Source organism: Amblyomma maculatum, chromosome 10, assembly GCF_055883805.1.
Source record: "Amblyomma maculatum isolate TAMU_Amacu chromosome 10, ASM5588380v1, whole genome shotgun sequence".
In the NCBI taxonomy this organism is placed as follows: domain Eukaryota; kingdom Metazoa; phylum Arthropoda; class Arachnida; order Ixodida; family Ixodidae; genus Amblyomma; species Amblyomma maculatum.
The window spans coordinates 52,005,573-52,033,472 of NC_139353.1; the positions used below are offsets into that span (position 1 = coordinate 52,005,573).

At 42.5% G+C, this 27,900-nt stretch overlaps 1 protein-coding gene across 1 annotated transcript; it reads left to right on the top strand.

The window, feature by feature from the left end:
- The first annotated feature begins 1,776 nt into the window (after positions 1 to 1,776).
- LOC146176384 (lipase member I-like) lies at positions 1,777 to 21,491 on the top strand. The gene is made up of 3 exons (XM_084580953.1): positions 1,777 to 2,029; positions 14,538 to 14,723; positions 21,046 to 21,491. Exons 1-3 carry the CDS (start codon positions 1,858 to 1,860, stop codon positions 21,294 to 21,296), a joined length of 609 nt encoding a protein of 202 aa, XP_084437079.1. The 5' UTR covers positions 1,777 to 1,857; the 3' UTR covers positions 21,297 to 21,491.
- Positions 21,492 to 27,900: the final 6,409 nt, after the last annotated feature.

Sequence of the window (27,900 nt, forward strand, 5' to 3'; positions counted from 1 at the left end):
CCAATGTATGACGGCGTATTCTGAAGGTACATGGAAATTTCTCACTCTTTACAATTTATAGTAATGACTTAGGCCGTACGCGAACTTACCAGGACAATATGCTCATGTATTCCTAAGAAGTGAGCATATACTAGTACAATATAACAATCGTTTTATTAACGATGTGCGCACAATATTTATGGCCGCGAATATATGTCTCTCTCCGCCCACTTATTCTCAAGCGAAAATGTCGTCGTTTGACGCCGCCCGCTATCAGTGACAATATATATTTTGGTATCAACCTCTTCACATTTTTGCTTGTCGCGTTTGAATGCATATTCTCGTCATAGCACTCCTACTTATGCGCGGTAGCAATAGCACCACGAACACCCCTGTCATCAGTACAACCTAATCGATGGACGATAACTGACACCCTATTGGCTCCAAGGCAAATGACGCTGTTAATTTTTGGAGGGCTTAATATCTTGATTGGAGTCAAATCAAGTGATTCAGAATTTTACGCTGTGAATGTGAATGAGTTTTTTAGTATATATTAGTATCGGTGTTATAGTACTTAACCACCAAAATATTTTGTCTTCGCTATAAGTGCACCGCTGTCGAAATTATTTCTGGCATGTAGAAGACCTGTAATTTTATTTCTTTTTCATATAATCCTACCTTCGTTAAAGGAAGCCGAAAGTTGATAATTCAGTAATATCTCATGGCCGCCGGTTATAAGGTATGCACCGTATAGTCCAGCTTGATGACACTATAAAAAAGCCGTTCAGGACATATCGGGAATCACAGCATGGTTCACACTTGTTTAGGTGAAATTAAAAAGCACATGGCTCTGGTCATAGCAGTTAGGTCGGGTCAAGTAAAAAAATGAAATGATAAATTTAAGCTGTCTTCCAACTGCGAAAGGTATTTTTGTTGCATGGCCTTTAAAGATTATTGTACCTCATCAAACCGATTAATTGCATCCCTACCTTTGTCTGAACTTGTCTGTTTTGTTAACTATAAAAACAGTCGCAACCCTGGGTTATTCTTCTTTCCTCTACAGGTTTTGCAGTTTGTGCATCAAAAACAACACAATCCTCATTGTTACGACGGAGTAGGTTGTTTCTATAGGGCAGAAAGGATGGCCGTGGATGTTGGTGGGCCTGCATCTCCGGAATCAATTGGTACCAAGATTACTCTCTTCAACGGCGACCCAAAGTCCGGTATTGAAGTGACGGATAAATCATGGGCAACGTTTTATAATAAACAAAAAATGGACCTTGACAAACCGCTGTTCGGAATAATACACGGTTTCACCAGTGACAACGACATGAGTTGGATGCACAAAATGAAGAATGCCCTTTTCAAGCGTGTGAGCCACATTGCTTGTTCTTACTGAGAATATTGGCTTGTGAGCATCACTGCTATAAATTATTTAAGGAAGAAGCATCGACACGTTATGTCATTGAGGTATAAATGTAGAAGTAAGTTATTTCTGAAAACAAAAACTCGCTTTTATCTGCATGTGCTTATTATGCATGTTCTGCTCTTATCATAATATGTTGAATATTTGTGCTAATTAGGTTATTTTTTACCCTGGTTTTGGTAGGATCAGTAAAAAGATGTCTATAACCATTTGTGCTATTTATCTACCGAATGAAACACCACCACTATTGTACTCAGTGGCAAATAGTACTTAGGTGTAAAGGAACGATCTATAGCGAAAACATGTAGTTACGGTAGAATTCAGTAGTATATATATAGTCAGTTTCAGCGCAGGAATCTTTGTAGTTTCAGGGGAAGTGCATCGTGCTTATCGTTGAGTGGATCAAAGGAGCTAAGTTTCCAAGATATGCTGCTGCAGCGGCAAACAGCCCTATGCCAGGCACTCTTCTGTCAAAGTTGCTCATCGAAATGCACAAACCTGACTCCGGGAACCTCTCTCCGGAGCGTGTTCACCTCATTGGATTCAGTCTTGGTGCCCACGCTGTCGGATTTTCTGCTCGACATTTCCATAAAACTACTGGGAAGCAGCTCGGCCGCATAACAGGTAAAACGTTTTGCATGATTCTGAACGCGTAACACAGCCCGGGGATGGATATAATTCAAGATTTGTTGAGCCACATCATCAGCCGTAGCGTAACGTATACAGGAAAAATAGGCCTCTCCTACATCCCTCCAATCAACCGCTTCCAATGAGCCACTCCCACATCGCTGCTATTAGCAGCGTCAAATAGGCCTCTCCCACATTCTCTTTAACGGCTTCATGTGCGAGCTAATATACCTTATTCTGGTTTCTGGTCCCATCCTACGACATGACTCACTAACATTCTCGGCTGCGCTTTAGATTTCTTGAATTTCGCTTGGTTGCATAGCTTCACAAGGGAATGTTATCCCGAGGTCAAGGAAAGCAAACGATCGACAGGTGTCTATCTCTACTCACAAGACCTTTTGAGCCAGCTTCATTAAAATGTAAGATATTAGTGATTGACGAGCCACACTTGCACTCACCAACACACTAGAAAGAATTAAAGGAAACAGATTACGTCCTATGGTCACATTTCAAAACGTAATCGATTGGCGATGATCTGTCGAATTCCGGTTGCAGCACCATTTTCCTGTGAATATATTGTTATGGACTAGGTCTCAAGCAGAGCACGGAGGAGGGAAGAAGAAAGAGGAAGAAGCGTTGGTTTCTGGGGCTAGCAGGCTTCACCTGGTCCGGCTGCCACAGCACTGTAAATAAACACCCCCTTTCTTATTTCACCGTAACAACTTGGTGGAGGTGCTGGGTGGTCAATTGAAGCTGCAACTTCAGGAAAGGCTGCTTCGGAGAAAGGCTGCACTGCAATCGCTTGCGGTGGTGAAGCCGGCCTTCTAGAGACCCTCTGGACAGAGACCTTAGCAACTTCATGCAGGGGAAGTGGGTTAGGCCGTAGACGTTCTTCCCGCCCGATTTGCCGGATAGTGGACGGAATATCTAGGTGGGCTTGGTCATCAAGGCTGGCCACGGTAGGCACGTTGGCCAGCGGCCCAAATTTTGGTGCAATATGACGTGTTTTGAGAGTTTGAAACGCGCGGATATGTCTAATGACATCTGAGATATTGTCAAGGTTGTCTTTGGCGATTAAGAAATTGCAGACGTCAGCCGCGAAGCCCTTCAAAATGTAGCCGACTGTCTCCCTCGGGAATCTTGGAATTGAGACACCTGCATAATATTTTATGCCTCCCATGCAGGCATCGGTGACTGCCATAATTGTCCTTCTTGTCTGCAGTTTCTAAAATAATCCACGTGGAGCTGGTAGCGCGTAAGAGATAATTGAGAACCATGCGCGCGATGTCGTTGACTACCTCGTGCACGCCAGAGGGGCTCACAAAGCAACACATTAGAAGTATTTTGCACCTACCAGAAACGTGGATATGATAGCTGCAGCAAATAGTAGTATCTGGTGGCCTTCACTTCCGATGCAATCATGCTGATTTGAAATATATACATTACCTGATACATACATACATACATACATACATACATACATACATACATACATACATACATACATACATACATACATACATACATACATACATACATACATACATACATACATACATACATACATACATACATACATACATACATACACACACACACACACACACACACACACACACACACACACACACACACATACACACACACACACACACACACACACATACATACATACATACATACATACATACACACATACATACATACATACATACATACATACATACATACATACATACATACATACATACATACACACTTTCTAACCTGGAGGTTAGACTGCCGCCCGAAACGTTCCTTCTATAGAACGGACTTTTCTCAGTGTTCATTTTAGTCGCAAAGCTGTATGGGGACTACGGCGTCAATATCGCCACGAACTGTTCAAATATTTCTTCTTTTTCGACAGAATAACAGCCTGCGGGGCGAGTTGGTGTATAATAAAATGAACGGCGGCTCGACAAGGACACAAACAAGAAAGAGACATCAGTGCGCAAGGGGCGTCGCTTTCTTGTTCGTGTCTTTATTGCGCCGCCGTTCATTAAATCTTTTGAATAGCCGCCGGCATGCGGCTTATCACTGTGATTCCACCGCCCGGATCGTTCCGGTATTTTGTTAGTTCACTCGTTGTCGCGAGACGATGCTTTATCATTTTCTTTCGTTGTGCAAGATGCGTCGAGATATCTATGATGTTCCAGGTTATGCTAGCTACTGTTTGCGGCTTTATCTAGATGTTTCTTCGCCGCCTTTAAATTCATTGTAGGCGGGTGCGATGGGTAATTTTTGTTCGACGACCGCCCAGCATGATGGTTGCAATCGCCGTCGATTCCTTAGTTCTTTTGCGGGCGCAAGTCTGCCCAATAAATAGCTTCATTCAAGTGAAGTTCAAGCCTCTTAATTTGTTGCCAGTAGCACTGTCACCACTATGGGACAATACGCTTTCATTAGGGCTCAGAATTTCTCAATCCATTCCTTATTATTCTAGTTTTGTTTTGAGGGCACGTTTTCTTCACAATTCAGCTTTCGCCTCTAAATTGTGTGAAGAGCTTGGCGAGTTAAGGAGTGTACAAATCTCACCATGAGAAGTGTCTTCAATCCATAACAGAGTGACAGGGAGCGCTTTTGACATAGACTACACCAGTGACTGATTTCCGCCCCGTTGCTGTCGTCACTTGAGGCCCACACACGAGGACGGTGGTCTCCTTGTAAGTTTCGATTCACCTGCTGTCTCTGTGATTTCCACCTTGCCTACATCCACTGCGCGTAATCATTGCATATGCAGTGTTGCTGTTACAGAAGAATTGGTTGTAAATACGGCTCTTCGTTTGCAAAATTCACCGCACCAAAGAACCGCGGAGAAGTAGCCCGTTTAATATCACTACCATTCCTTCTATTTCATTTTTAGATGAACTGATAGCTTTGACTACTCTCCTGCCGAAAACTGGGGAAATTTGCTATAATTATTCTCCATAAATGCTCTCCAATTGGCTGAATGTGGTGCTGCTAAATCAGAACTGCCGTGAATTTCGAGGCCGTACCATTGACAAAATGAGTGCATGCTTCTCGCTCCCGCTTCTGACTACGAAGACGCCAGGATTTTGCGAAAAAAGGAATGGTGGTAAATATTCCCTCTCGCCGAGTATTCCAAAATTCCAAACATGGGTGTCCTTTTTGGCTCACAAACCCGTCCTGACTTCCGATGGAAGAGAGGGCACGAAATCTTGCATCTAAATTTGTGCATCCTCTGCTACTGTCGAGGTCTTTGCGAATCTGCACCATTACCATTGAGATCCACCGGTTATTATCCAAAGTACAGTCTTAGCCTAAACTTGATTTCTTGCTTTCTGCTCTCGTTTCTCTAACTCACAGGTGTACCCTGTTTCACATTGCACTATTGTCTATTGTAAATCTATAATTTCTCGTTCTGTATTCCGTACCACTGCCCCCATTTTAGGTTCAACCACCTTCGCTATAAAAAAAAAATGGACAGTCTAATTCGTGCTATACCTTGATTATTCTACTGGAGGAATGCATGCGTGTTAGCCCATGTTCTGTTGGCATAAACAAAGTACAGAATACGAGTAAACTTTGTTTTATTCAGGTGTGTGCTACTGTTCTATCACGCAGGACGGTAAATAGCGGTATGCGATAACTGAAGTAACACGAATTGTTTATGCTGATTACATTGACTTGTAATCTGCTGATTACATCAACTTGCCAGTAAATAGCGCCCTCTCCGGGCAACGCAGCATACTTTGCCGGGCAAAGCGAATAGCTCGCCTGTTGACTTTCGGGTCTTTGCGCCGTCTGCACGCAGAGCCAGCTCGTGTTGCGCGCGCTCGCGTTCCTTCACGCCCGCGTTTGTTGAAAGCTGATTACGCGCGCGCGCTTCGACCGCAGAGACGCCTCATTTGCATAGGGGACAATTTTTCCCGTGCGCTCTGAGGTCGTTGTGAAAGATCTGATGCACGCTTCCTTAGTTTAGAGAACTGGTATTTTTCTCCCTTAGTTTAGTGAAAATAGCCGCGTATACGAAGTGAAAATTAAAAAGGCTACCCTAAACGAATCTGCGGCACGAATGCGTTTCGCTCTTTCACGCCTTCATGCAGTACCTGCTCGGCTTTCCGTAATTTCTTCCGCGCAGTTCTTTTCCTGATTCCATTTGTATGTAAATTTTAGTTTTTTTTTTCAAATATTTAGGGGAATCCCCCAAGGTGGAGTAGATTTGTAAATAAGGGAGTAGTAATTCTATGGTCTTCTTTTAAACCAGTAATTCGCACTGCATCCCTCTTGTATACCGCTTTCCGTGAAGTAATTAGTGCTCACTCATTATTCCAGTTTGTTCAAACCCCTACCAGACTCGGCCTTACCAGTGCTAATGCACTAGACTTGTTTTTCTGCAATGACCCTAGCCTAGTCTCGTCTGTCATAACGCTGCCAGGCATAAGCGACCATGATGTAGTTTTAGCAAAAGTATCCTGTAATGCTATGAAGACCCACCAAACTCAACCACGCAAAGTGTATTTTTATGAAAAAGGGGATTATGCTTCGCTATCACGGGAACTCGACGCATTTTTTCCTGAGTTTCTTTCACATCGGCCATCTCTGAATATTGATTCCTTCTGGAACTTGTTTAAAACTAAAATTTTGTCACTGACGCAGACTTTAATCCCATCCCGCTTAATTTCAGCCAAGCGTCGTGACGATATGCATTGGATGAATAGACAGTTGCGAGCAATGATCAACCGGCGGAAACGGCTGTCTCGCAGATATTGTGATACGCCCGCACTATCTTTGTACTCCGAGATGAAAAAGCAAACTAAGAACTTATCGAAAGAAATCCGTAAAGCAAAAAGGGCATACTTCAGCACACTAGGCCAACAACTAAAGACAAACCCAAAAGCAGTCTGGAAATATGTCAAAAATAAGAGAAACAGCAGGGTCTCTGCGCCTGATATACTAGATGAAACTGATTTTGGAAGCGATTCAAAAGGTAAAGCGAGAAGTTTCAATCTTTATTTCCAATCGGTGTTTTCCGATCCCATTAATATACGTACTGATTTTCAATCTTCCAGCACCCTGACCAGAATGAGTGACGTAGAAATTTCTGAGCGGGGGATCATGCTTTTATTACAGAAAATTAAAGTTACATCAGCACCAGGGCCTGACAACATTTCCAATTACGTTTTGAAAAATTGTGCGGCTTCAGTTGCCCCGTATCTAGTTGCCTTATTTCAGAAATCATTAGAGAATTCTTCTTTACCCCTTGACTGGAGAAGTGCCAATGTCGTTCCGATTCATAAGAGTGGTGATAAAACTAAAACATGCAACTATAGGCCCATATCGCTAACGAGCGTGTCGTGCAAAACACTGGAACATGTCATTTATACTCAACTAATTAACCATCTACAAAACAATAACTTTTTCTGTTCGACACAACATGGATTTAGGTCCGGCTTATCATGTGAAACACAGCTCGTGGAATTCACACATGACATTTCTGTTTCCTTAAACTCTGCCGGTTAGGTAGATTGTATATTTTTAGATTTTCGAAAAGCGTTCGATTTAGTTGCTCACAACCTGTTGCTACAGAAGCTTTCAGAATTAAATATTCCTACCTCACTCTTATCCTGGATTGAAGCGTATCTTGCGGAAAGGACACAGTGCGTGGTTATCGACGGTGTCAGCTCGGAAAGTGTGGGTGTGACTTCAGGTGTTCCGCAGGGGTCGGTTTTGGGCCCTCTTCTTTTTCTCATTTTTATAAATGACCTCAGTAGTAACATTTCAGGTAAAATCAGACTTTATGCTGATGACTGTTGTGTCTACCGCAATATTTCTTCCGAAGCAGATGCAATTTCACTACAGCATGACCTCAACTCTGTATTTTCTTGGAATATGGCGCTGAATATCTCCAAATGTAATCTGGTCCGGTTTACAAAAAAGAAACAATTCCTCCAAACAGACTATTTCCTTGGTAGCACTGAATTATCCACAGTTTCAACTTATGAGTACTTGGGAGTCTTTTTTTCTACTGACCTATCATGGAATACACACGTAAATTACATATCTGCTAAAGCGAGCCGCACATTAAATTTTCTCAGACTAACTTTAAGGACGCTCCCCTTACGCTGAAGGAGACATTATACATGCCTACTGTACGTCCGATACTTGAGTATGCTTGCGCGGTTTGGAAACCGCATACAAAACTGAATATTGAGGAGCTGGAGCGCGTTCAGAAACGGGCTGCTAGGTTTGTGTCTGCCGATTATAATATCCAAAAATGTTCTTCTGGTTTGCGCGAGAAGTTGGGATGGCCGTTACTTGAAAACAGGCGCAAATATTTGAGACTCTCTTTCTTTTATAATGTGCTTAATAATAAAACTCGAATTCCAAAAGAGAAATACATTAATGAACCCAGCTACATTTCCGCCCGCACTGACCACCCACTTAAGGTACGCGAATACAATTGCCGTATAAACATATTCAAATATAGTTTTTTTCCCACGAACAGTGCATGACTATAACTGTCTCCCTTCGCGGGTCGCTACCGCTCCTCCTACATCGTTTCTGACCGATTTGCAAAACCACCTGTCAATATAAGAGCAATAATTGTTGTCCGAGTGTATTATGTTGCTTTTTTTTTTTAATTTTTGTTTTGAATTTTTTTTTTTCAAAGTTGATTATGCCTAAAGCTTTATTCTTTAAGCAGTGCTGTATTTTAAAATATAGCTTTTTTTGTGTGCGCGTGTGTGTGTGTGTTTAGGGTATGTTTGCCTTTCTACAATGGTTTTTATTTTTTGTTTGTTTGTTTCTGCTTCCACAGTGCATGGGTTTTCTGTATTTTCTGTGTAGACCGCATCATTTGCCTAATTTATTGTGTACTAGATGTTTGTTCTTATTTATGATGTTTCCCCCCTACAATAATGCCCCTGTGAGGGCGCTGTAGGTACTGTGTATAAATAAATAAATGTATAAATAAATTACTCATTTCATCCACCCAAGCGCAGCCAAACGGCTACAAAGGAAAGCTGTACAGCTTTCTCAGAAACTTCGAATTGATCTTTAACTCGAAGTGGGAATGGAACACCATTCTCACTTCGAGTTATAGATCAATTCGCTCTCGCTCTACCGTCTGATCTGCTGACCGTCCTGGTTAGCTCAGTCGGTAGAGCGACTATCCCGGAAAGGCGGTGGTACCGGGTTCGATTCCCAGATCAGGACGAATTTTTCTTCAACTACGAAGTTTCTGAGAAGGCTGTACAGCTTTCCTTTGTAGCCGTTTGGCTGCGCTTGGGTGGATGCAATGAGTAATTACTCCCTTATTTACTTTTTTTTTTGTTTCCGCGGGGCTTTATTCGCTTTGGCTCCATGCTGCTGACCCGAACGTCTTTATTGACACTTGGCGCTTTTTGATGTGGACTGAATACGAAAACGTGTTTAGGTGGTGTCGCTGCACGTGCCTGAACACAGGTGTCTGGAATTTCGGAGTGGAGTACGTTTATATACTTTTTCCACATCGAGACCGCGTTGCTGAGTTGAACGCGTCCTCTGGCCTGGCAAACTTCATTTCGACCACTTGAATTCGCTCCGCATGAAAAACGCAGGGCGTGGCGTCGTATCTCGAGGGAGTCAGCAAAAACCTTTCCATTTACTCAGCACCTAACTGCCTTGTAATCGTAGCCGCTGTTGCCTTAATTCATGATCGTGGTTAGCGTATTCAACATATGAGCTGCTCTATCAAATTGCTACAGATTCGGAGCCCTCCAAAGCGGCTTTGATCGCCGCTGCACTCCTTGGGCCTTTGATCTCAAAAACGCTTTACTACCATGACATTATTTTTGTATATGCTATGCAGCACCGCTTTTGCGCGGTCAAGCAGAAGTACATAAATTACAAGGGTTACAAGCAGCAGACCTGCGCTACTTGATACCTCAAGTGTATGGCAGGACTTTGCATATGAGATGACGTCTGCCAATTTTGTCTTTGAAATTGTACGCAATGCCGGTTTACAGAGGCCGATTAAGGAAAAAAAGTATACTGAACAACCGCTGGTTTGCTAGTTGTCGCAGGTGACGTAGCATTCCAAATACTTCCCAGTTACAACAGCAGAGTCGTTGCCGACGTATTTTGATATTTCACTCATATGCAATTCGTGCTACCTGTCTGGAGCTTCGATGCATAAGATATAAGACTATAAACGAATGCGCTATATGAAGAAAGCAAGACGCATCTGGCTCCGTTTTTAGGCAGCCGCGACGCCGTTTCAAGTATAAAAAAAACCTGCCCACCGGCAAACTTAACCGACGGGCAATTCTGCCACCGGGCATTTGTTGCTCCCGCCGCGGACGAAAGGAGACTAGCGCAACGGGCGGGAGTAGCACGTGGAGAGTGTGCGTGCAGCCCGGTTGCACGGTGAGTCAAGGCGCCGCGGCAGCGTCACACCCGGCCAGCGCTTCTGAATTTCGCCGCTTGGAGAGGAGCGCGTGCTGCAGTCTCGCAGGCAAGGAGGAAACTAGCCTCGAAGCGGAGTGAGCAGCCCCTCCTCCTCTCTGGTATGTGGGGACGCGATGATAGCAGCGGGAGGGCCAGGACATTCTACGAGAGAGCGTGCGCGGTGCGCAGTATTTTGTTCACAAAGCATTCTCAATAGCCTAAAGGTGTCTAAGCTGCCCAGCTGATTCGAGCGAAGCTATCTTTACACTGTTTCTATCTTTTCTACTCTTCTTTAGTCAACCCACCCATGTCCTTTCCTCTTTTCGCCTCTTTCTTTCCTTGCTTTCCCTGATCGCGATTCTGTCGGCCATAGCTTAGCCGCCAAAAGTCTCGCGGCTAGCAAAATTTTTTGCTTTTACTATATTGTACCAATGAACAAAGATAATATAAACCGAAAACACATGATTAACAGAACCTAAAAGGTATAACAGAGGTAGTTTCGCACATGTCGCTGTACTCTGTAACAGTTGCAATTCTTGCAATCATACAAGCTGCCTCTGAATTTGAAGCACCAACCTAAAATGCTTCGCTTCGGTATTCTTTCGTGTTAGTTATGAACACTGTAATTAAAGAGAAAGGGACAGTAAACCATGAATATCGTGCAAAAACGGCAGCCGTCGGGCGATAAGCGGATGATATTCTTTGCGGCGAAAATTAAGGAGCTGCCGTCTCGCAAAGAAAACTATTTCGGCGCCGTCACCTCAGATTTATGAAAATGTAAAAGAAGATATCCCACTTAAAGACAATGATTCCTAATAAATTAGTTGTCAACAAATTATTTAGTGCATCAGCGCTACAATATTGTGTTTTTATTAAAGAAGCATATGGTAAGTTTTTGCTGCCGATAATAATCTGAGTGTGGTCATGGAGACAGCAGTCATTTTTAAGGAAGATAATCTTGCGACAACAAATAAATGGGATATATAATAATTGTTCACAAAAGCAAGTTTCGCTGAGGGCATTATGAGACATTATTCCATAACGTCACTATTCCATAAGTATCAAATGTTCATTTCCTGTTTCATCTGGAAGGACCTCAGCATGACGGCAGTACCAGATGAACGCAGCTACTGGCGAGTCACTGAAATTCCAGGATAACTGCTCCCGCCGTTGATAACAGTCATCAACACTCTTCACACGCACCGGAAAACCGGTGGCTGAGTAATTCAGGCAATGTTAAAATCTGATCGCCAGGTGGTGGACCGCCTGAACGATGTGGCTTTCTCACCCAACCAAAGGGGTGTGCAAACTCCACGCAGCAACCGCTCAAGCAGTTACCAGAATATGGATGATCGGTTGAAACAACAAATGTAGCGCGATTAGCATAATTCCTAAAAATGTCATGAAACGGCTAAACTCTCTGGCTCACATTGCTCAGCATTACGGTAGCCCGTCTCTATAAATCATTCAGCAATAAAAAGAATCGAAATTACCCCGTCTTGCTTGCCCCACCGACTGTCTGTGCCACATATTAGTTACACGCTAATTGTTATCAGGTTTGTAGACCTCGGCCGACCCGATGAGGCGCATAAATTTCGGTCATTTCTGACCGAATGGCTTAACTGCTGCTGAAAAGCTTTTTTTTTTCTTGCAGCCAGGTACTTTCAGAACGCAAAACGTTTCGTACAAAAGCTTCGAAAAGCCGCTGTGCGCTACTTGTCTCCTGTTCAGCGGATGCGACCGCACATACCAGCATGGCGGTTGTTCTCAACTTAGCCGCTAGATAGTGCCACCTATACAAACTGGCTGCGCCTATGAGAAAGAAGTCTGTAAAATGATGGTTCGTACGCGAGTAAACAGCTTCTTTTTGGATAAGTGGTATCATGATGGGGTAATAACACGATTCAAACTAAATTGAGGTACACGTTACCTGATTCAGGTGGCGCGACTAATCCATAAAATTCATCATTGGTACCGGGCTACAATTTTTTTTAGACTAACGATCTTGTACATTTGCAATGTGTCATTGCCCTAGCGAAAAAAACCCTATTTATAGTCACAATAACCTCATACAAATTCTCATACTAAACTCATTCATCATGTGAGAAATATAAGAGAAATAATGAGATTAGCATGAGTTTAGTATGAGAAATCTGTATGAGGTTATTGTGACTAATATGGTGTTTTTCACTAGGGATATATAGTTATATAACAAAAACACACAATCAGTATTCACCTGGCATTATTTTGAGGTAACGCGTACTGCAACCACTCAGCAGACTTACTAAAAAATCCTCTGGTAGCGTCCGGTTGGCATAGCGGTGTCGATATGCCTTGGTGGACGAAACCGCTACGTACTCGTAATGCAGCCGGTAAATGCATTCCTGCATTTAAAAACTAGGGGGGGGGGGGCGGGGATCTGGCTTGCCTTGAATTAAGTTATACGGAGGGTAGCTCTGTTATGCAAAACTCCGCCGCTACTGATGATTAACAAGTTCTGCTACTGAAGCACAGTTCCGTGGTTTCGTACTCGACTGCGGCGTCTTAGTTTCGATGGAGGCACAATGCAAAGTCGTCTGTTTGCTGTGCGATGTCGATGCGCGTTAACAATCCCCAGGTCTACAAAATTATCTCGCGACCCTTCACTATGGCATCATTGCCTTTATGTTTTATTCCCGTATTCTTCTGTCACCTTCAGGAGCTCATAAAAAAATAGCATGACAGATACAGCGGCTTTGCTTTCATATAAAACAATTTGCAAGCATTTTTCTTCCTGGGTAATTTCTTGGTAATAAACTTGTATCCTGATACGATTCTTCCAGCTTCGACTTAAGGCTAGACACCATAGCGCTTCTTTATTAGTCATTTAAAATTCTTTGTTTTCGTTGATTTTTGAGGACCTGAAGATGCAGTATCTGCCTCAATTTTCAGTAGACACTTACTCCTAAAGAAGTCAAGATCACTTTGCACTTTGACTACCGATTTTTATTTTTTTTTAAGTATACTTTGCTACAAATAAAGGTGCAGTATCTGTCCTCACTCAAGATAACTGGGAACCAGCGAGGCGAATTCCGAAGGCGCACCCGAAGTAGCATTAAAAAGGCTCTAAAATCAATGGCATGAACTAAACAGTGACACTTCCTGCGATGCTTTGGAATGACCGAAGCCGAGCTGAACGCACAACTTGCCGCTAAAAAAACAAAAAAAAACAAGTGTTTTTTTCGAAGGCCTGGAGCTTGTGATGTTGAAACATCGTTCTAAACTTTGTCAAATTGCATCCAAGCTTCCATGGTTTCATCGTTTCATATACAAGTAATCACACGAAAGCAGGTATTAAAAAAGAAAGATAAATAGTTTTTAAACACAAACTGACTGTACCAATCACCTTAAAATCGTTAGACACAATTCTGCAGTGCTATCAGCTGAGTTGTGTTATATCGTTTGTAAATAAAGTACATCACCTGCAACATCATTTGCACGTCTTTCAGGAAACTACCTTACCAGTTTTATCTCCGATACTTTTATATTGCGCTGGCTTGTCAAATTAATTTGCAACGATTAGCTACTCCTAACAGTGTCCTTTTGCAGGCGGACAGTGTAAATATTAGGCCAAGGAGCGACCATTAAGCAAGGATGTTGTCGGCCAGTGATGGTTCGGGTTTCGGGGTGAGACTACAATCTTGGCATCTGCTTCTGTCTTTCCCTGGTGCGTCTAGCATTAGTATCCTCTCGACAGATGTCACAGAATATCTGGGTACAAATCAAAGATTCATAGAAAAGTTACTTGCACCAGGGCTTTACCAAAGTGTACCTTTTGGACAGTTTCTTTCATAGGTGGATTTTAAAAGCTCTTCCTTGAGTGTTCTGAGAGAGTAATGTGAGAAATGTTTATTGACTCCAGATATGTTTTCTTGAACAAGCTCTCAATTTCAACTACCGCGCAAAAAAAAAAATATGTCCATTATTATGCTTGATATATCTCACTGCTACATTAGGGCAAAGATTTTATTACTGCGTCACAACAGAGAATATGTTCGTGCCCTTAGTCATTGGAGGTATTTTTTTTTTCTTTTAGGTTTAGACCCTGCAGGTCCATTATTTGAGGGGACAAATGTTTCCTTATCGTACGAAGACGCGGTTTTTGTTGACGTCATACACACGCATTCGGGCAGCCTTGAGGAATATAAGCTTGGAACAAAAGAATCTATTGGACACGTTGACTTCTACCCGAATGGTGGTAAATCACAACCAGGGTGTGAAAGTAAGGCATTTTTTGTGACATTAAATGAAATTTCAAAATTTCTATTCTGGTTATGTATGAAATGCAATACATCTACGTGACGATCATAAATACGTTCGAGGCTTGAACTACTATTCCTGGAATTTCATTCAAGCATGTGCCCCCATTATGTGCACACCATTCACTTAAAAGTTAGCACCACAACCTAGGTAGTTATTTTAGTATGCAAGGTTTGTGCTTCTGCATATTTTCTTGTTAGTGCGCATGCTGGGATAGGTTTATGCACGTTGGAGGAAATCTATGCGAGCTAGTGAGCAGAAAAAAACATGATGCAAATATAATAAGAAGGCGGCATGCATAAAGTGACTAAATGTTGCAGGTACCATTCACGGATTGCCGACATGCGAACTTAACGCTGTGACGTTATATAATTTAGTGACCTTACGAGCCCCAAACGCAGCCAACATAAAGTGTGCGCGGCTTACTTATGACCTCAATATTTCATTTATTATTTTAGATCACAAAAATATTAGACATTCCGAAGGGTTATTACCATAGTTTCAAAATATCTTTACTAGAAGTAAGCAGGCGGATATTCCTGAAATCGAATACAGCGAACTCGTAGTTAGAAAATTTGGTACTCCAGGCTACCAAAACTTTGCATAGTAGTGCTGCAGCTCCTGGAGGGGAGCGCCATTTATGGCAGACAAAAAAAAAACTGGGAATGTCGGGGCCGCTACGACCACGTGTTTTCCTAGCACCACGCATTCCAGCTGCCTTGAATACATGTGCAGAGCTCTCGCACTGCATCTGCGATGCGTCGCAGTATACATTCACAGTCGCGGATTCAGAAAAGTCCGCTTGCTTGACTTTTATTTTCAGTAAATTGAAATAATAAGGTTTAAGTGTTGGTTGCTAAAGTGTACTCTGAATCAGGCGGTCGACATATGACCCAAGGCTAGACGCGATGCGCGCTTTGGCGGTCAGCGATCACATTTTATGCGCCATGTCTTTTGTATTAGTCATTTTAAGCGATACAGCTCGTGTCGTCACAACGCCGGAGTAGTAGCAGTAGTAGTAGTAGTAGTCCCGACCACAGGTCGGAAATATTGGTGGGTTGCATACAAGATCGTATCATTTTAGCTTGTGGCTCTAGTGACTGATGTGTAACAGGCGATTAGTAGTTAGTGAAACCAATGTAATTAATTTAATTATTCATGCAAAAAGAAATGTAGAAACATTAACTGAAAGCTGTCAAAATTCTCAGAATAAAAAGTGAATGTTTAATATTTCAATTAAGAATATTTAGAGTGCCACTGATAAATTCATTTAGAAGGCAGAAAAAAGTGCAAAATGGGTTGAGAGGTGTCACGGGGCTCAGAATGGAAAGGTAATGTTGGCGAATTCCAAGTATTTGGTATAATATATATATATATATATATATATATATATATATATATATATATATATATATATATATATATATATATATATATATATATATATATATATATATATATATAATGAGAAATTATTGGAATGATTCCGCAAAATGCTTGGAATATCGAATTCTGTTTTTTCCACCTATGTGTTGACGGTGACATATATCTATTGTGGAAGATTTTAAGGGCTCCAGTTAGAAATTAAATAAACTTAAGTAATCTATTCTTTGCTCGGGTACTATTAGTGCTAAGACTAGCCTGTCTAAGAAGCTCGGAGGGAGAGTCAAGTCGGCGATACCTGTTGTAGATAAACCTTATGGCCTTGCGTTGGATGTCTTCATGTTTGGCACTAAAATTTGTGTACGTGGGAACCTGCATATTATGTTGTAATCTATGATTGATTGCACGAGGGATGTATATGCAAGCAGTTTAGTTTCGACTGAGGCGAACTGTAAGGAACGTCTAAGCGAGCTAAGAGCAGTAAATGCTTTGGGCGTACCCCGTATGAAACATGCTTGTCCCATGTTAAATCGGATGATATTATTATACCTAAAAACATATATTCACTGACAGCCTTTACTGTGTGGTCTGCAATTTCGTAAGGAAATATCAGCGTTTTCTTTTTCCTTAATACAGCCATCACTACTGTAATTTTTTTTTCTACATTAGCTGCAATCTGCCATTCTACGCACCAGTCTGATATCTTTTCGAGCGCATTGTTTAACGTGAGCTGATCTTGTCGACTATGAATTTGTTTGTATATTATGCAATCATCCGCCAACATACGGAAAGGAGCGTAAATGCGTTTAGTTATGTCATTTATAAATAATAAGGAAAGAGCCGGCGCTAAGAGCTGCTTTGCGGGACTCCAAAATTTACTTTCGCGCATTATGATGAGCATGCTTTCCTGAACAAACTGCTTACTATCTGAAAGATAGGCTGCTATCCAGATAGTAATTTAGTTAGTTCCGAAAAAAATTTCGACTTAGTAGATTCACTTAGGGTGGGACACGCGATCATAGGCTTTCGAAATGTTAGGTTAAGAAACAGCATATCGGTTTGACCGCGATTGTAAATCGCCGTTGCAAAGTCATGTAAGGTTTCTAGAAGTTGTGTTCTTGTGGACAGGCACGTTCTAAAGCCATGCTAATTTTTGTTGAGAAATTCTATCTGTTAAATATATATATAGGTTACAACGTTATCAGTAAAACATGGTCGAGGATCTTGCATACCGTAGAAGTTAGCGAACTTGGATGGTAGTTTGCGGGGTTACTAATGTCGCCATTGATATATAGGAATCGCTTTAGCTGTTTGCCATTTTTAAGGTATTCGCTAGTAGCTAGAGGTTTATTGTAAAAAATTAGGGGATATTTGGACACCCATACCCTTTAAGAAACAATTTGGGATATTGTCGGGGCCAGAGAATGTTTTGCGTCAGTGTTCAGCAGTTAAAATAAAATATTTTCTTCTCCTTATAATAATTCACCTATCTGTCCAGTATTTCTATGATGTTGTGAAAAGGGAGGCATAATGCCATTATCACCATAAAAACGGATTTGAAATAATCAGATAATTCGCTTGCATAGTGAGATGCTTGTCCTTCAGATAATTTGCTGTTACTGCGCTTGTAGGAGTTTATGTATCGACGGAACTTGATAGGAGTTGGATGTGTGAAATTGAAGTACCAAATTCAGGCATTTTTCCTGACAGTGATGCACTTTGTACTTGTTTTTGGCTTTCCGCGGACATGGTATTCTGCGTTTCATATGTATGATATTTTGGAGTATCGATGGGTTACTTTTTGGAACTCCTTAATTTTGTGCCTACGTAGAACGACAGGCAATGGGTAATTGTAGATTTTAGTATGTCCCACAGATCGTGGACGGTAATTGAGCCGTCTGCTTAAAGCAATGAAAATTTTGAGTGTGGTCAAAAATAAACATCGTCTACATTTTTCCAATCATATATCAGCATCAGAGTTTGATTCGGTGGTCGATGTTTAGATAGTTCTATCGAGCATATAGTTGCTGTGTGGTACGAGATGTCTTCAGCAATATCGCAAAACATTTTTGGGATGGAATAGTGTCACTTATGAGTGATAGATACAGGATGTTGCTGCTCATTGGTGCAACTCGTGTCGGTTCATCTATAATTTGGCTCAACCGGAAACGTCCCTTATATGTAGGTCCATTGGTCTAAAGTTCCCCCGATATGCCTTGGTGATTATACACGCCAGTTAATATGGTCTTTTTAGATGCAGGTACATGGCATTGCATGTATTGCATTAGCAAGTTGAGAGCATCTGCGTGTGCTTTGGATGGGTGGCATATTGTGCCAACAAAGTAGTTGGTCTGATTAAAGTTTATCTTGCACCTTATTGCCTCAATACCATCCACATCCCGCAGCGGGGTGCAGAATATATTATCTTTGACTAAAACTGCAACGCCTCCGTCACGTGTACGTCTGTCGTTACGTATAACAAGGTATTCTAGGGGAAGCTATAGCTGAAAATATAAACAGACAGCCAAGTTTCGGTAAGAGTAATAACGTCTGGACTGTGTTCGAGAACGAATGCCTCAAAATCAACCACTTCACTTGCAATACTACGCATATTAATGTTTACTACGAGTAATGCTTTCGTTCTCTCAGGTTGCACCGTTCTTTGCTTTGGCTGACGTGCTTTTTTGCTACGGGGTATACCTTGTCGTTTTTACTATCATCTCCCAAAACCATTCATCGTTCACCCTGATCTTGTCCTACTTCAGTTAAATCCTTTCTTTGCAATCTCGATTTTGCTTGCGGCTGTCGCACAACGTACTTTTTCTTATGTTCCTCATTCTCAGCGAACAATCCAGCTAACTGATATCGATGAACTTGTTAGCTTCTGACTGTTTGTTAAGGATTTTTATTCTCTCTATTATTAAGCAGTTTGAAAATAACTAATCTAGTTTGGCTTCTTATTTTGCGCCTATTCGAACTATTCTTTCTACACCTGCAAATGGTTACGCCAAGTTTAGCACTTATGACGGCTTCTATCACATTCCTTTCAATGTGATTCTCAAACATTTTTCATCTTTACAACCTTTTCCTCATCTTTTCGACCAATCTCAAACATTTTTCAAATTCTTTTGAAACCGTTTCATGTTTCGGCCTCTGTCAGGACCTAAATGATCAGAATCGAACGCGTGCTTCGATTCTCCAGGTCGCCTACCTGATGCATGAGGTGGCACAATGTACGTCCAAGAACTGCCACTTCGTTCTCCACATCAGTGCATCAAGCATCATATTAATTGCAGCCAACGACTCACTGATTGATTTGTTCTCAGATCTAATTGAAAAGACGTCTTGAACGAGATGTTGTATTGCAGGTAGCACATCCTGAATGTCAGGACAAGGATTGCTCTCCACATAGCCAGCAAGCATCCAAGACGTTTATAACGCACGAGCAAGTTGCTGAACATCGGACACATTTGCCATGGGCATGCCAGCACTACCGAGAAAACGACATCCCTACGTTAACCTCTACCGAAAGGTTTTCTTACCTGAAGCAAAAAAAAAATACAAGCGGGTTCGTGATGCACATGCTTGTAGTGGTGCCATCGTGCCCAATGGCTGATTCCGACCCACTCCCCTCTATAAGTGAACGTGCAGTCAATGACGTTGCGGATGCCGAAGTATCGTCAAGCGGGCCGTGGATGATGCAATCCAGTACAATGGGCGGACTGTCTAGGCGAAGATAATTCATTGTGGCGGCACCGCACTCAGTACTGTACTCGGTTGTGGGAACGGAGCGATTTCGCTAGTTACAGTTGGGGCTGCGTAGACTGCCAGAAGTCAGCAAGTAGTCAGAGATAGCCTGACGAAAAAAACAAAAGGGTTCGCGATCCGCATACCTTTCACGGTGCCAACATGCCCACTAGATTTGCGTGCACTACATACGCGTTATTCGGATAAAAATATAATTTACGCATAACGGAGCGAAAAAGGCCGAACAAATGCGCGAAATGGCTACGCATATGTAGTGACGTTACAACGATACGGTAGCCATGAGGCCCACCGCCGGTGACGCCATCGCGCAGCCTATCACGCCTGACGTCATCAACACCCGGGAGCGCCCATCTCCTACACAAGTCGCTCTCTCGCTACCGGCACCTGATGATGAGGTGCTTAATTATATGCTGCGTGGACGTGTTGGGTGTAACGGTGCGAAGAATGTAACACAGAACAGCGTACATAGACTCAAGAGATGTAAAGGGAGAAATAAAAGAGGTGGAAGGGAGGCAACGAGGGGTGAAGAGAGTCAGGGTGGCAACGAGCGTCAAGGAGGCGTCAATGCTTTCGCATTCCTTCATAGCAGATTTTGCAGTGTACTCTTGGAATTTTTTTTTAAAGAGTCTAATATTTTACAAAATAAAGAAATAAAAATTGCCTATTTAAAAAAAAAGTGTAAAGCGCCCTATCGCGTAGTCCCTTACAGCGAACCTTAGGCGCCTTCCAAACTTCGCCATTCTTATTTATACACGTTGAAGCTCGCTTCGAAAGCATCGAATTCCGACCTTACTGACCGCTAGCCAGTCGCCAGACACAGTACTCAATATGACGCAGAGAATAGGATGGGTCAGTTTCAGGAATTGGTCACAGAATGTAACAGGGTAACCAAAGAGAGCAAAATATATAGCGAAACAGAAATACCTTCGATGTATTGATGAATGGATATTTAGGTAACATGTTTTATCCTTATAACTTGACTTTTTACCATACAATGCCAAACAGCAAGTCTTACCCCCGTGCTCTCCATCAAAAGTGTTGATTTCGCCAATGTTATTTTGTCGATTTGGGGAAGAAGCTAGGTGGAGAAAAACGAAGACCATTTACCATGATTCATTTCTTTTACCTTTCAGGTGTGTTTAAAATAGGATGCAGCCACAAAAGAGCAAGAGACTATTTTACGGAGTCCATAACTAGGACTTCCTGTCGCTTCAAATCAGTCAACTGCGATTGTGGTTGGGAAAACTACGAAACCTGCAAACTCACTAAGGAACTTTCTTCCATCGGCGAAATGGGTTACGACAGCATCAACAAGAAAGGAATGGGAAAACAGTACTTGCGCACGCATAGTCACTCACCTTTCTGTATTCCAGAAGATAGGTGAATTCTACCTGTGCTGGAACTCATTAAGTGAATAACCCGCATGAATCTAGAACTGTGCACTCGATTACAGTGCGTATGTAATATTTCTACAGGGCCTAATACTCGAATTTTGTCCCATTTTCATTACGATACAAATATTTATTTTCTTGCATGTCCATGTCCGCTAGGACCTGATGATAAAACCTGCTTTTTTATATCATATGCGGTAACAGGCTTTCGGGCCTATGACTGATGTGCTGAACTTCTGAAAGACTATAAGCTCAAGGGATTGCGGGAATTCGTCGTTGCGGCATGCCTTAAAGTGGTTTTGCTGGCAGATTTCTTTTATGAGAAATATAAGTATGCTGATTAGCTTTGTTGCCAGATTAATGGCGAAATTCACCCAGTGTATCAGCGCGCAAGAAGCAGCTTTGGCACAATAGCATTCTCAACAATGGGTTGAGAGATCTCGGCGAGAAAGAGTGAAAAAAAAATACAGCTCTCAACTCGCGTCTACTAGTTCGACGCAATGTTCCTAAACTAAGTGTGGCTAATGCCGCTAGTCTGATGGATGTGTTGTTCTCGAACTTATACAGATCATTCGACAAGGTGCATTATGGAAAGGTGCATATCATAGAACACATAGAGCTTCCGTCTATGTATTATTCAGTGAATCTGTGCGTACCTTAAGGAGAGGCGCCAATACGCTGAAATTAACAATTGTCTTCTGATGCGCTTTCTATCAATTCGTTCATTACCCGGATCAGCGTGTTGAGCCCTGCGCTGTGTTCAATCTATGAAAATTATTTGTTTCATGTACTTCATTGAATGGTGCCAATTACATTGTCCGTAGTCGATGTCTTGTATTTATAGAAGTATAATCTGAAACTGATCATATTCTTAGGAGGCGGCAAGCCGCTGAACACGAAGAACAGAGTGATGACCGATGACAGTGAGAGTGATTTGAATGAATCGTGGCGGGCCTAGCGCGAGCGCTCCTGCCTGTGCCATAGCCTGCGGTTGTGACCGTGCATGGTCCTCGCTTGCGCGCACTATTGTGCGCCTGTGGGCATGGTATTGATATGTGCTGTTGGTGCAAGGGATCTAAGTGAGCCTGTTCCCATGAATCTTTTTGTGTGAGCATGCTTTGCTTTGTCGTGACCCTGCAACTGCCAAGTTGGCCCTGTCAAGGGAACGTTAAGAAAAATACAAAGAAACGTCGCCCTGTGAGAAATAGCCGGAAGTGCTTTTGTTCAACTGTTCATCCTTCCCGTCGAGAGGCGCTATTGTCAAGTCAGGAATGCCTATTGTCCAGAGGCGATCGGAGTGACAGGTCCGCTGACGTGCAGGAGAAGAAAGGAGCATGAGGATTACGGCCATTAGAGGATTTCCCGTGAATGCAGGAAAGAGTTGCAATTGCCGGAAAGGGACAATGCTGAAAGCAGTATTCGTGGCGCGCACGTACACTTTGGTTTCTGAGAAGGAAATCCACTTGCCGGAACCAACATAGCGGATCTTTGCAGAAGAATCGAAATTTACCTGCTCGCCGTTCCCAAGCTCTACCCGACAAGTGACCACGCCCGACGAAACAATACTGGACCAGTCAGTGCATCAGACCATCAGTGCAGTGATGCGTTCGATTGGTTGCCGATATCTGAGGGGTGTGCCCTGGAACTGATTGGTCAGGATCTTCAGAGAGGGGCTGGGCATAGGGGATTTTAAGGACGTTGCAGAGCACGAAATGACGCTCTGAGCCCTGGGTAAACGGCTCATCCAGACGCTTCTCGCTATGAACTCTTAACGCTTGCCATTTTGCTGATATACCCTTTTGTTCATGTAAATAAGTTTTCTCAAAGTGCAATTAAACCTGCTTGTATATATTTTACCAACTTCGAAGATTCAATCCTTCATCAATCCGGAGTCTCTGCACGCTACCAAGTGAAGACCGGGTCGACTTAGTCCTAGCGTCACGACACTGCTTCTTCCTCGTCCGTGACATTACCCAAGACCACCGAGCTGTCGTCCCGATCGTGGACGAGGAATATTGTCGACGTCGATGAGATCCATAAGATGACGATGGGCGTGAATGCATTGGGATTAGGTAGAAGAGAAAAAAGGCAACAGCTTGTCACCTCGATGATTGCCATAATCATCCTGGCACAGGACGCTTTCGGGCCACAGGGCGCCAAGATACGATGACCTAGGCTCATGCACGCACCGCATGGCATGGGCAGGGCTGATGTGCTTATGTCTGGCGGCATATTGAGTCGTAGGGGTTCTTGGTCGGCATTTCGGGTCAATGTAGTCGTATAGTCGATTGGGGAATGACCCGTCTCGGGTCAGTCTCTCCTTCATCTTGTCTTGTGGTAGGGCCGCGGGACAGGGCAGTGGAACGGAGAGGTCGCGTCGGGTCCAGCATGCTGGAACCCAGTCAAGCGACGCTTCCTAGAACTTTTGCCGACGGCGCACGAAAACGCAGAGTGCTGAAGCTCCGGGACAGGTTTAGGAGTGATAATGAACGTACCCCGCACCTCCAACCAAAATCTTACATAGCGGCAAGGCGGTGAACACAGAGAACAAAAAGGAGATGATCAATGACCCTGAGAAGATTTTAATGAATCGCGATGGGGCTAGAGTGAGCGCTTTTGCCAGCGCCATTGCCGGCTTCTTCGTAGTCCGTAACGATATTATTCTTCAGAAGTCTAGTGTAGCGATTGCCATCCAGTTTGTACAACAGGAAATGAGGCTCAATAAAGGATGAAAGCAGTACTAATCCTCGTTACACTAAACGTTTCAAGTGTTTTTACTTACTTATGAGCGAGCATTCGCACTAAGGAAGACAAGAAGCGTAAGTACCTGTGCCTTACGCTAACTACCAATTTCCCGGTCCACACATAGTTTTGACAAAACAATTTCTTTAGAGCTTTGCGGGCATGAAAATTGAAAGATGCAGTCATCAGTACTAATATCGCAGCACAAAACACTTGTATAAAACCTAAAATAAAATATGCCTCTCTGGTATGGAACCCGTATTACGCTACAAATATCAAACTGCTAAAGCGCTTTTAGAAAAAAGCTTTTGCAGTTTATTTATGGGAAGCACAAAAGCGAAGATTCGCCGACTGCTTTATTGTTGGGAAAAATTGTTCAGACAATAGAAACACGTAGTGAGCTTAGCCGTTTAACACTTCTAGAAACGTTTATATATGAACCTGAAATATCTACTAGAGTTTATCATTTATCATAAACAGGTGCTAAGCAACATTCGTTCACTGCAATATTTGCCACGACTAACATGTAGAATTCCATTTTATTCCAAGAAAAATAGAGTGCTCTTCCAGGAAGCGTTGTTGGCTTCAGTGAGTTCACTTTATAAGATGGAACGTGATTTTGTTTCATTATGATATTGCGCAATTATTTGTTGTTTTAGATGTTTTCACGTTTGAAGTTGCTGGTTTTCATATATATCTCTTTTTACTCGCTTCTTTTTTTTTTTTGTTCGGAGCCCGGCCATTCTGCTTGGTTAAGTGTATTGGCTCGCAGAATGTGTAGATAAATACATAAATATAGAAATAACTTTGCCACTACATAAACGTTGCGCTATGCAGTTATTAGCCCTGTGCTTGTCTAATTTGAAGTAAAATGTATCTATATTTTGTATTTTTTGCACCAATTTTATGTAATATTTGAATAAAATTTGTTTTCAGTAATGACTTTGATATGAATGTATTAATCAAGCATGCAGAAAGTGATGGTATCTACAGTACTGAAAAAATGAACATAGTAAAAAGCATAGTAACATAAATATTGACCCGTTTAGACGGGTTACATGGGAAACCTGTGACAGATTTGCATCGTGACAGCCGTCTTGCATTAAGACGTACTTGCTTACCGCTGGCAAGTTTCACTAGTATGAACACTAGTATGAACACTAGTATGAACACTAGTATGAGCAAACATGAGCAAATGAGTTCACTAGTATGAGCAAGTTTCACTAGTATGCCGGCAAATTCAATGGATTTTCGAGTTTTATGCAGTAAACATAAGATGAGCCCAATTGTGGCTACTCATGGAAGGCCGCAGTAGGCCCTAAATCGGCCACAGCCAGGCCCAATACTCCGAAATGATCAATCAACAATGGCGAGAAGAACTATCGCAGTCTCTGCAATTATCAATCGAAGCGCTGTGTGCTCATTGTCGCTATGCACCTTAGTATGATCGCATAATATCTTTTTGTTGCCGTTTCACCTGTTTGATCATCACATCAGACAAACGTGACCTTGGTAATAGAAAGTGAGAGCTAACACTCTTATAGCTCGCGCCTACGGTACGTCTAAATTTCAGTAAATATTCGTGGCATGCGCTTTAAAATTCAGCAGACCATTAGTGTTTTTTCATAGATCAAGAGGTTTTTGCCGTCTTTGTCATCAAATTTTTGACCCGAGTGATTTAAATGTCCATGTTTCTAGCAAAGAAATGAGCATGATGAAACAATCGTAACGATTACTGAAAGCAATCTTTTTATCCTAGTGAATTATGACTAAATAAGTGCAAAGAGAAGGTTATAGGGTGGCTGGGGTAATAGGGTTATCATATAGCTCCATATTTTTTGAGGAGGCTTAAATGTTGTGACATCTACCACCGTATATAATTGTCGTGACGCTGGGGCTACGTCGACCCGGCCTTCACTTGGTAGCGTGCAGAGACTCGGGGTTGAAGAAGGACTGAATCTTCGAAGTTGGTAAAATATGTACAAGCAGGTTTACTGGCACTTTGAGAAAACGTATTTACAAGAATATTTACATGAAAAAGAAGGGTACATCAGCAAAATGGCAAGCGTTAAGAGTTCATAGCGAGAAGCGACTGGATGAGCCGTTTACCAAGGGCCCAGAGCGACATTTCGTGCTCTGCAGCGTCCTTAAAACCCCCTATGTCCAGCCCCTCTCTGAAGATGCTGACCAACCAAATCCAGGGCACGCCCCTCAGGTATCGGCATCCAATCGAACACATCACTGCACTGATGGTCTGAAGCACTGACTGGTCCGGCATTCATTCGTTGGGCGTGATCACTTGTTGGCGGGAAAAGCTTGGGAACGGCGAGGAGAGGAGGTACATTTCTATTCTTCAGCAAAGAAACCACAGGCTGGTTCTGACAAGTGGTTTTACTTCTCAGAAACCCGAGTGCACGTGGCGCCGCATCCGCTCCCAGCATTGTCCGTTTTCGACAATTGCAAATCTTTCCTGCATTCCTGGGAAATCACTTAATGGCTGTATGCGTCATGCTCCTTTCTTGTCCTGCACGTCAGCGGACATGTCACTCTGTCGTCTCCTTTGGAAAGTAGGCATTCCTCACTGGACGATAGGGCTTATCGACTGGAAGGGTGAACAAAAGAAAGAAAGCACTTCCTGCATTTCCCGCAGGGGGACGTTTCTTTGTGTTTTTCCAGACGTTCTCTTGGCAGGGTCAATTTGGCATTTGCAGAGTGTCCACAAAGCAAAACAGGCTTACAAAACAGGATTCCTGGAAACAGGCTCACTTAGAGCCATTGGACCATCACCACATATTCACAGCACTTTTCCATGCCCACAGGCGAACAATAGAGCGCGCAAATGCGGATGCTTGGTCGTAACAATAATAGAGTTCATATGTGCACTTCTTGGCGGAACTTGTTTTGAGGTGGTTCCCAAATGTCATGCTAACTTTAGAACTATATAGACTTGATGCGGCCAATTTTCAGCTGTGCATCTTACACAGTGCGCCAAGGTCACAGAGAAAGCATTGTTTTTTGGCTTATTTACCAAATTGTATAGCGAATGAAATACATTGCCACCAGACCCCCACATAACATCAGTGGCATATCAATGGGTGCAAAGAAGTCGATCTACCAGTCGTCTTACATTGTGTACTCGCGCTCAAGCGCTTTGTACATACAGTAGGCTGCTCGTTTTCTTCTAAAATGTTGAAGACGCTGATGTGGACTAAAAATTCTGATTCAAACACTTAATACATATTGTGATGCTTATGTGCATGGCGGTGTATCTCCATGTGTTAGGTCACAGATTGGTCACAAAGACAATTATAATTAGTCATGGTTGCGGAAAAGAAATTTCGAACCCATTGTCGCAAGCTCTCCCCGCCTACATCTAACCGCCTTTTAGCTCTACAATTCGACATGAACTTATTTAATTATGTCACGTGATGTGACTGTGACGTGATGTGGCTGTGTTGTGACTATACATGACTTCACTGATTTACTGACTTCATAATTCTGTAACCAAATTTAATCCACCTTTTTTATATCCACTTACTCCCTTACCCCAGCGCAGGGTAGCAAACCGGTTTCTTATTCCGGTTAACCTCTTTGACTTTCCTCCTCCCCCTTCTCCTCCGCCTCCTACTCAAGTAAACTTGAAGCATGTGCTTGGCGAGAGATTCATTTTTTAATCCTTTTTTTCGGTAAAGTAGCCGCTTTTCATCACTTTATTAAACATGGAATTTAAATTATCACATTTCATACAATTTATGCAGCGAACTTTAATTATACTTTCAGACTCGTCAAAAAACGTCTTTACATAAACCGATCGCGACTTCAGTTAGAATTTTAAAAAGCTGCGACAAAAAGCTT